At 48.0% G+C, this 10,856-nt stretch overlaps 1 protein-coding gene across 2 annotated transcripts; it reads left to right on the plus strand.

Annotated features, from left to right (window-relative positions):
• Positions 1–2,531: 2,531 nt before the first annotated feature.
• mmp23bb (matrix metallopeptidase 23bb) lies at positions 2,532–10,840 on the plus strand. 2 transcript variants are annotated; one of them, XM_030439745.1, is made up of 8 exons: positions 2,532–2,902; positions 4,309–4,403; positions 7,079–7,218; positions 7,371–7,538; positions 7,639–7,803; positions 7,938–8,048; positions 8,177–8,303; positions 8,640–10,840. In XM_030439745.1, exons 1-8 carry the CDS (start codon positions 2,852–2,854, stop codon positions 8,830–8,832), a joined length of 1,050 nt encoding a protein of 349 aa, XP_030295605.1. In that variant the 5' UTR covers positions 2,532–2,851; the 3' UTR covers positions 8,833–10,840. The 2 variants fall into 2 exon arrangements, with proteins under 2 accessions (XP_030295605.1, XP_030295596.1); XM_030439736.1 differs by having other exon boundaries at positions 2,533–2,929.
• The last annotated feature ends 16 nt before the right edge of the window (positions 10,841–10,856 follow it).

A 10,856-nucleotide genomic window follows, 5' to 3' on the forward strand; every position in this document is an offset into this window, starting at 1 on the left:
TCAGCTCAGCCTGAAGGTCCGTCTCCTCCTCTGTCTCTCTGGGCGTCTCACCACCCGGAGTCCGGCGCTCCAGCCTCGAGGTCGGCTGGACGGCTGCCAGGACGCCCCCGGAGGCCCCGGCAGGAACACTGAGGCATGATGGGAAACTCCCTCAGGGCCTCAGAACAGCAGGTGTACCTGACGGAGGGACACTTCCTGGAGAGTTCTGTATGGTTGATGTTTACTTTGGTCTGGGTTTGTTTGAATGTGTTGTTGTTGCCATGGTGACCAACGGCACACTGACATCAGTCACAGTCACATTCACACAATCAAATCCTCATCAGCTGATTCATTCATCACATCAGAATACATTCCCACAGTCTGTTAGCAGCTCTGGGAGCAGCAGTGACACCAGCAGCTTCAGCTGGACGTCTGCTGCTCTCACACACACCATCTCTACGACACACACACAAACACATGAAAACACAAGATGGAGGACGCGTTGCTCGATCCGCTCGTTTGTGACGTCACATCGATCTGTGAGGGTGCTCTGCAGAAGGCTCAGGAGATGATTTCTGCTGAAACATGTCTTCTATGAGGTCACAGTCTGCACCAGTGAGCTGTCATAGCTCCGCCCACCTGTGCAGGTGAGCAGCAGGTCTGATGGTAATGCAGTCAGACGCTGATGATTCTGTTGTTCTTCATTCGTCCTCGTCAGCAGGTAAACTTCGAGTCACGCTCTCAGGTTTCAGTCGTATTGATCTGAAGCTCAGAGTCAGTGTGAGGTCATTGTTGCAGTGCATGATGGGATTGTGCCAGGCTGCTCAGCTGCCAGCATTCAAACCTCATTCAGCTCACAATGCAGCTTTAATGAGCTGCTCTGCATGATGAGAGAGAAGCTCTGCAGGCACTCTGTCTCCCCGTGAAGGTGACCGAGGAGCTGCTGCAGCTGCCTTACACAGCAACAACACAACAACAACAACAACAACAACACAACAACAATAACAACAACAACAATAAGCAACAAACAGGTTGTCTCCTTATGAAGGTGACCGAGGAGCTGCTGCAGCTTACTGCTGGTAAATAAAACAAAAATAAACAACAACAAACAACAACAACAACAACACCACAAAAACAACTATAACGAACAACAACAACAGCTGCAGCTGACTGCTGGTAAATAATACAACAATAAACAACAACAACAATAACAACAACACAACAACAATAACAACAAAACAGCAACAATAAGCAACAAACAGGTTGTCTCCCCATGAAGGTGACAGAGGAGCTGCTGCAGCTGACTGCTGGTAAATAACACAACAATAAACAACAACAACACTAACACTAAAACAACTATAACAAACAATAACAACAACAACAGCTGCAGCTGACTGCTAGTAAATAATACAACAATAAACAACAACAACAAACAACAACAACAACAGAACAACAACAACAACAACAACTCAACAACAACTATAACGAACAACAACGACAGCTGCAGCTGACTGCTAGTAAATAATACAACAATAAACAACAACAACAAACAACAACAACAACAGAACAACAACAACAACAACAACTCAACAACAACTATAATGAACAACAAAAACAGCAGCAGCTTACTGCTAGTAAATAATACAACAATAAACAACACAACAGTGGCTGAGTCTCGTGTTAATGATGTGTTGTAGTTTATTGTGTTGCTGTTGTTAATTGTGTTATTGTTTGTTGTATCGTTGTTGTCGTGGTTGCGATTGGTCTAATCTCATGATAATAATAATAAGCTGGGTCAGCAGCTGTCATTGTGCCGCGCGGCGTGTTGTTAATGAGCTGCAGTAATCAGTGAGTCATGTGACGGAGCTGCTGCAGCGATGAAGGTTGAGAGGAACCAAATAACACCGACTGTTTCCACCCGAGGATGGAACAAACATACGTCACCTGTGAACAGGTGTGACCCTGTGACACGTCTTTGATACGACTATGTGTCGCCTCGTGCTGCAGAATCCTGGAACCAGTTTCAGAAATGTAGAGAACCATATGAGACCTGCGTCAGTTACTGTTCTGGAGTTTACCAGTCGGTCCTGATGTCCTGATGTTCTTGTGATATTTTGTTCTCATGTTCTTGTGTTCTGAAGTTCTGATGTATTTCATCTGGGCTCCCTTGTCTGTGTCTAACGGATCAGATCTGCCTCTCTGAGTGCGTCTCTGTTTGGACAGATGTTCTCACAGAGACAAGTCACTCTGCACATCTGGACTGCTGCTGCTGGGAAAACACCTCGGGGTGGCCCTACCTGTGGCCCCGAGCCCTGAAGGCCCCCAGAGACAACAACAGGAACCAGAACCACGTCTGTGTCTGTTTGTGGGCAGCTGATCCAGAACAGACAAAAAACACAACCAGAAAAACTGTTTAACTAAGAATACTGAGACTCAGACTGCGAAGAGTTAAACAGTCAGTGTGTAAACGGACACCGCTCACACACACACACACACACACACACACACACACACTCACCTGACCCCGCCCCTCCGGACCGGCCCCACTGCAGCAGCGAGCGAACTGTCCGGGAACTTCCCCTCACTTTGTTCCAGAGCGGAGCGGGACGCACCAAGACCGGGACCAGGAGCAGCCCGACCCGGCTCAGCCCGTCCTCAGACCCTCTTCTCTTCTCAGCACGGATCAGGACCGGATTGTTTTTAATGGTTCTCAAGGACCAACAAGGACCCGAGGAGACCCGGACTGACGGCGTGGAGACGCTTTCTGTGGACACGCGCACAGACTGACGGATGTATGGATTGATTGGTTGATTGATTGATTGATTAATTGGTTGATTGGCGGGTCATGTGTCGGACTGTGTAGAGTCTCATCATGGATCCTCCTTTGCTGACGGTGATGATGATGATGATGTTGGTGATGAAGGTGAGCGGAGCTTCTGTGAGGCCGCAGGTCAGTGAACTCACTTATCAATCGATCATTTATCTATGATTCGTGGTGTTAAACTGTTTAAGTCGCATGAAGTCCGCTGATTGATCAAATGGTTCAGAATTATTGATTGATAATAATGATATGTTACTTTTGATCGTCATTTTTTATCATTAATCGATCAAAATTATGATAATTCTTCTGTAAACATCGTTCAGTTCTCATCATGAAGACTTGGCAATAATAATCATTAATCATAATCATAATCAGTGAAGTGAAAACAAACCAATATCCAATATGATCAATCAATCATTACATGAATGTGCAGCGAGGGAACAAAACACACACCATTCCAACTTTAATTAATATTCAATATTTCCTCTTCTCATGATTTATTGATCCTGTATTTAAAATCCATCAGAGGACTCGACCAGCTTCTTCATCAATTAACCTGAACCAGCTGAGCTCTGATTGGTTCAAAACTGTAACAGTTCAACTCATCAACTAATCAATTACTATCAACTGTTTTGATAATTGATTACTGTCAGTTTGAGGACAGGATTTTACAGACAAGCAGCTAGTCAATCGATCAAGAAAATGATCAATAATGAAACTAATCTGTAGCTGTGTGGAGCAGAGTGTTTCTCTGTGTGATCAGATCAGCACCAGATAAGATTTTATTTTGGCGGTCTGCTGTTGATGATGATGTTTACAGTCTGAACTGGAAGTGAAGCGAGTCCAGCTGAGTTCAGTTCAGACCGGAGGAGCAGAGGAGGTTCACATGTGGGTGACAGATAGAGAGGGGGAGGAGGAGGAGGAGGAGGAGGAAGGGGAGGAGGAGGAGGAGGAGGAGGCGGAGGAAGGGGAGGAGGAGGAGGAGGAGGAGGAGGTGGGGCGATCAAAGGGGCAACACAGGAAAGAAAGAAAGTAAGAAAGAAAGAAAGAAAGAGAGAGAGAAAGAAAGAAGAGGAAGTGTTTCACATCTGTAGTCAATCAGAGTTTTTGTGCCACGTCTCAAACTTTGTTCATGTAGAAACTTTGAAGTTTACTGTTGAGTCAGCTGATCTGCTGTCAGCCAATCAGACTCATCTGAAGCTCGATGTTTACACTGATAAACGTGTTTTTCCTTGCTTCATTGAGACTCAATACTACATTTCCCATGAGCCTCAGCACATCAGCAGTGTGGATCAGAGTGACAATGAATAACAAACATGTTGCCATGGTAACTAACAGTGAAAACCTGATTGGATGTCTGGTGGTGAAATGCACCCTGGGAGTCATTGATAAAAACGTTCTGATACACTTTCATTCAGAATCAGTGACATCATCGAGAGGAAAGTGTTGTCATCATCAACCGTGAACCTGCTATGACCTGTTAAAGATTCTGGGTTGTGTGTTTTCAGACATGTGGCAGCAGCAGAGTGACGGAGACCAGACAGAAACGCTACGCCATCAACCCCGTCGGACACAAGTGGACGCACCACAACCTCACATACAGGTAGAGCTCAGAGGTCACGAGACATACAGGGAGAGGTCAGAGGTCACGGGACATACAGGGAGAGGTCAGAGGTCACGGGACATACAGGGAGAGGTCAGAGGTCACGGGACATACAGGGAGAGTTCTAAGGAGAGGTCAGAGGTCACGAGACATACAGGTAGAGCTCAGAGGTCACGAGACATACAGGGAGAGGTCAGAGGTCACGAGACATACAGGGAGAGCTCAGAGGTCACGGGACATACAGGGAGAGGTCACTGGACATACAGGGAGAGGTCAGAGGTCACGGGACATACAGGGAGAGGTCAGAGGTCACGGGACATACAGGGAGAGGTCAGAGGTCACGGGACATACAGGGAGAGGTCACTGGACATACAGGGAGAGGTCAGAGGTCACGGGACATACAGGGAGAGGTCAGAGGTCACGGGACATACAGGGAGAGGTCAGAGGTCACGGGACATACAGGGAGAGGTCAGAGGTCACGGGACATACAGGGAGAGGTCAGAGGTCACGGGACATACAGGGAGAGGTCACTGGACATACAGGTAGAGGTCACGAGACATACAGGTAGAGGTCAGAGGTCACGAGACATACAGGGAGAGGTCAGAGGTCACGGGACATACAGGGAGAGGTCAGAGGTCACGGGACATACAGGGAGAGGTCACGGGACATACAGGGAGAGGTCAGAGGTCACGGGACATACGGGGAGAGGTCAGAGGTCATGGGACATACAGGGAGAGGTCACTGGACATACAGGGAGAGGTCAGAGGTCACGGGACATACAGGGAGAGGTCACGGGACATACAGGGAGAGGTCAGAAGTCACGGGACATACAGGGAGAGGTCAGAGGTCACGGGACATACAGGGAGAGGTCAGAGGTCACGGGACATACAGGGAGAGTTCTAAGGAGAGGTCAGAGGTCACGGGACATACAGGAAGAGGTCACGGGACATACAGGAACAGGTCACGGGACATACAGGTAGAGGTCAGAGGTCACGAGACATACAGGGAGAGGTCAGAGGTCACGGGACATACAGGGAGAGGTCAGAGGTCACGGGACATACAGGGAGAGGTCACGGGACATACAGGGAGAGGTCAGAGGTCACGGGACATACGGGGAGAGGTCAGAGGTCACGGGACATACAGGGAGAGGTCACTGGACATACAGGGAGAGGTCAGAGGTCACGGGACATACAGGGAGAGGTCACGGGACATACAGGGAGAGGTCAGAAGTCACGGGACATACAGGGAGAGGTCAGAGGTCACGGGACATACAGGGAGAGGTCAGAGGTCACGGGACATACAGGAAGAGTTCTAAGGAGAGGTCAGAGGTCACGGGACATACAGGGAGAGGTCACGGGACATACAGGAACAGGTCACGGGACATACAGGTAGAGGTCATGAGACATACAGGTAGAGGTCAGAGGTCACGGGACATACAGGGAGAGTTCTAAGGAGAGGTCAGAGGTCACGGGACATACAGGGAGAGGTCAGAGGTCACGGGACATACAGGGAGAGTTCTAAGGAGAGGTCAGAGGTCACGGGGACATACAGGAAGAGGTCACGGGACATACAGGAACAGGTCACGGGACATACAGGGAGAGGTCAGAGGTCACGGGACATACAGGGAGAGTTCTAAGGAGAGGTCAGAGGTCACGGGACATACAGGGAGAGGTCACGGGACATACAGGGAGAGGTCACGGGACATACAGGGAGAGGTCAGAGGTCACGGGACATACAGGGAGAGTTCTAAGGAGAGGTCAGAGGTCACGGGACATACAGGGAGAGTTCTAAGGAGAGGTCAGAGGTCACGGGACATACAGGAAGAGGTCACGGGACATACAGGAACAGGTCACGGGACATACAGGTAGAGGTCATGAGACATACAGGTAGAGGTCAGAGGTCACGAGACATACAGGGAGAGGTCACGGGACATACAGGAAGAAGTCACGGGACATACAGGGAGAGGTCAGAGGTCACGGGACATACAGGGAGAGTTCTAAGGAGAGGTCAGAGGTCACGGGACATACAGGAAGAGGTCACGGGACATACAGGAACAGGTCACGGGACATACAGGTAGAGGTCACGAGACATACAGGTAGAGGTCAGAGGTCACGAGACATACAGGGAGAGGTCAGAGGTCATGGGACATACAGGAAGAGGTCACGGGACATACAGGAAGAGGTCACGGGACATACAGGAAGAGGTCACGGGACATACAGGTAGAGGTCACGAGACATACAGGTAGAGGTCAGAGGTCACGAGACATACAGGGAGAGGTCACGGGACATACAGGTAGAGGTCAGAGGTCACGAGACATACAAGGAGAGGTCAGAGGTCACGGGACATACAGGGAGAGGTCAGAGGTCACGGGACATACAGGTAGAGGTCAGAGGTCTACCTGTCTGTCTCTACCTGTCTCTCTCTACCTGTCTGGCTCTACCTGTCTGTCCCTACCTGTCTCTCTCTACCTGTCTGTCTCTACCTGTCTCTCTGCCTGTCTCTCTCTACCTGTCTCTCTCTACCTGTCTGTCTCTACCTGTCTCTCTCTACCTGTCTGTCTCTACCTGTCTCTCTGCCTGTCTCTCTCTACCTGTCTCTCTCTACCTGTCTGTCTCTACCTGTCTCTCTCTACCTGTCTCTCTCTACCTGTCTGTCTCTACCTGTCTGACTCTCAGGATCATAAAGTTTCCTAACACTCTGAACGTGGAGGACACGAGGAAGGCCATCAGCATCGCCTTCACGAAGTGGAGTGACGTGTCTCCTCTCAGCTTCACTGAGGTCACCGATGGCAACGCCACCACTGACATCACTATTGGTAGGCGGAGCTTCAGTCGGCACAGAGAAACAAAGAAACACAAAGAGGAAGACAAATTAAATACTGTGTATGTGTGTGTGTGTGTCTGTGTGTGTGTGTGTGTGTGTGTGTGTGTGTGTGTGTCTGTGTGTGTGTGTGTGTCTGTGTATTAGGCTTCTACACTTTTAACCACACTGACTGCTGGTGGTCTCCTCTCCATCCGTGTTTCGACGGGCTGAACGGTGAGCTGGCTCACGCCTTCCTGCCGCCGCGAGGAGAAATCCACTTTGACAACCATGAGTTCTGGATCCTTGGGAAGTCCCGGTTCAGCTGGAAACAAGGTAACTTTAAAGTAGCAGGAGTGTATTCAGAGGTACAGGTGGGATCAGGTGCAGTCGGGTGCATTCAGGAGGGATCAGGTGTGAACATGTGATCCTACAGGTGTGTGGCTGAATGACCTGGTCCAGGTGGCGGCTCATGAGATCGGTCACGCTCTCGGTCTGTGGCACTCCAGAGATCCTCAGGCTCTGATGCATCCCAACGCCACGTACACGGGTCAGAGGAACATCGCCCAGGACGACGTGTGGGGCATCCAGAGACTCTACGGTCAGTCAGCCGTCGGCTCTGACAGTCGTGTTGTCTCACAGCTGCTCACAGCACCGGCTGGTCGTCCAGCCGTCACGGTCACGTTGGTGACTGTTGTTTCCAGCTCTGATGTGTGACCATCCGTGTGTCTGCAGGCTGTGTGGATAAGAAGCGAGTGTGTGACCCGTGGGCTCGACTTGGCTTCTGTGAGCGGAGGAAGACCTTCATGAAGAAGAACTGTCCTCAGCGCTGTGACTTCTGCTACGGTGAGACGACGTCATAACGCTGATTCTCTGACGGTCTTTTTCTGGATGTCGAGACGAAACTGAACTCTCTCTCTGAGATATGTCTGTTTCTAACTATCTCTGGTATTACTCTCATTTCCTGTCCTCAGAGCCTCTGGATGAAGTTACCACACCAACACCGCCACCTGCCAACGTCAAGATCAAGATGGTTCCCCGGGGGAAGGTGGTGGGTTTCCGCTGTGGAACCAAAAACCCTCGCTCACCGCCCAAAGTCAGGTCAGCTAGTCAATACTTCATCCTACGGTCTTTATGTAACCTAATCAGTGAGGAATAAAGAATGAATGGATCAATGAAGGACTGAAAGTAAGAACTAGTTTCACTGACTGAAACTGAAGCAATCAAGTCCAAAAGAGATTCAGTTTACTGAGACAGAAAATCTGAGACGTTTCTTTTAATGTTTCCGTTAAGGCTTTAATGTAATTTAGCTTCTATATCACTCAACAATCAATATGCTGATCACATTGTTCAATTATCATAAAGTGAAGTTACAGAGCAGCGGTAGTAAAAAAAGATAAAACATCTGTAATCTGTCTTCATGCTGTTTTTGTCCAGCTGGTACAAAGATGGCGAGCAGATCCTGACCTCCATCCCCGGCTACATCGTCATGAAGGACCGAGACCTTCGCATCGTTGCCAACGAGTTCAACGAGGGCGTTTATACCTGCCGCGTCCATCGAAGGGGAGACATCGTGTCCGCCAACTCCTGGGCCATCCGACTTAAACCAGAGGAGCCGTCCAACAGCTGAGGACGTCAGCCGGAATGGAGGACAATACTTCATTCTACTGTCGCTGTAATAAATCAAACTTTCAAATGGTTCAGAAGCTCCGGGACCTGACTGAAAACTCATGGCAGCTCTGTGGTAACAACATGACCTCTTCTCATCGTAATCCTCCTGGCAGGTTGTCATGTCCCCTTCAGTACATCAGGTTATAATCCTGGCAGTCATCCCAGGATGTGTTGTGTACCTTTAATCATCTCAGCAGGATTGCTGTTGGGATATTATGTGTCCCTAATTCTGTAGGAAGTCTTGTACCCGTAGTCCTGTTGGACGTTGAATACCCCTAATCCTGTCAACTGTCTGGTACCCATAATCCTGTTGGATGTTCTGTACCCTTAATCCTGTATGACGCCACGTACCCGTAATCCTGTAGGACGTTCTGTACCTGTAATCCCGTAGGACGTTCTGTACCTGTAATCCCATAAGGCCTGGTGTACCCGTAATCCTGTAGGACGTTCTGTACCTGTAATCCCGTAGGACGTTCTGTACCTGTAATCCCGTAGGACGTTCTGTACCTGTAATCCCGTAGGACGTTCTGTACCTGTAATCCCATAAGGCCTGGTGTACCCGTAATCCCGTAGGACGTTCTGTACCTGTAATCCCGAAGGACGTTCTGTACCTGTAATCCCGTAGGACGTTCTGTACCTGTAATCCCATAGGGCCTGGTGTACCCTTAATCCTGTACGATTTATTGTATGTTCGATCTACCTGCTCAGGGACTACGGGTGGAAAATAGAAACTTGCTAAAACCCGGTGCAATGCATCTCTCCTTGTTATATACAGGGTTAATGTGTTATTGTGCACTGTCCCTGTTCAAATAAAAGAAATATGAAAATAATAATAATAATAATAATAATAATAGGGCCTCGTGTACCCATAATCCTGTTGGATGTTCTGTGCCCGTAATCCAGAAGGATGTGAGGTATCTGTAAACTTCACAACAGGATGTTTTGTCGCTGTAATGTCGTGGTGGAAAGTCTTGTGTCTGTAATCTGCAGACGTGATGTTGTTGTTACTGTCCTGATCAGATTACTGGTGCTCATATTCCTGCAGGATGTTATGAACTCATATTACTGAAGGAATGAAGTCATGTGTATGTAATCTGTAATCTGTAATCAATGAGTCCAACACTAATACAGTTTCTGTTGATATTATTGGATTGAGATGATCAATGTATCCAGGAAGCCATTTGTATTGATTTATTTGTCCATAACAAACTGCGTCAAAATGAAATGAATATCAACATGTGGTTGAATTAAAACACCAACAGAACAAAAATGAGTTTATATTCTGATGAACTCAGCTGTGTGTATTGTAGCCTGTAGACCTGATATATATGACCTTCTTATAGCTGACTGTAATTAACGAAATAGATGATTAAAAAAACTATGATGTAACCTCTCCTGTGACCTTTGACCTTCAGCTGGCTTGTTTTCCTGCCTGTCAGCTGAGTGTGGACCAGTGGCCACCATCGGTACTACATGCCATGTGATGACTGTAAAACAATAAATAGTATTTTCTGAGCATCGCGTCCTGTATCATCAGAACTGATGATGGTTAATAGATGTAAAATAAATATTTCCATGCTGTCGATCCAGCAGACAGTCAGAGGAGGAAGTCAGAGGACGCCGACAACATGGATGTCCTGAGCAGCTCTCATTGGACTGAACGAGGAGCCGTTCACTAACAACAGACCGATCAGAATCTGGTCCAAGATGTTCTGTGATTGACTGTGATTCATGTTATAACCTGAGACTAACTGAGCCGAGTGTCTGATGATGAACACAGTCACTGTTCATCAGACACATCTGACAATTATCAGAATTTAATCATGTAATTCTGTTTTCTCCTCCAGCTCAGAGTCTGATTGGACGATCCAATATTTCACGTGTTTCACCCACAATGCATTGCTGTATTTTCATCCTGATGTCTTAAACTTTGAGTTTACATACAATAAAAGCTGTTTTAACTTTAACATTCATGAACTCATG

Source organism: Sparus aurata, chromosome 2 (genome assembly GCF_900880675.1).
Source record: "Sparus aurata chromosome 2, fSpaAur1.1, whole genome shotgun sequence".
Lineage (NCBI taxonomy): Eukaryota > Metazoa > Chordata > Actinopteri > Spariformes > Sparidae > Sparus > Sparus aurata.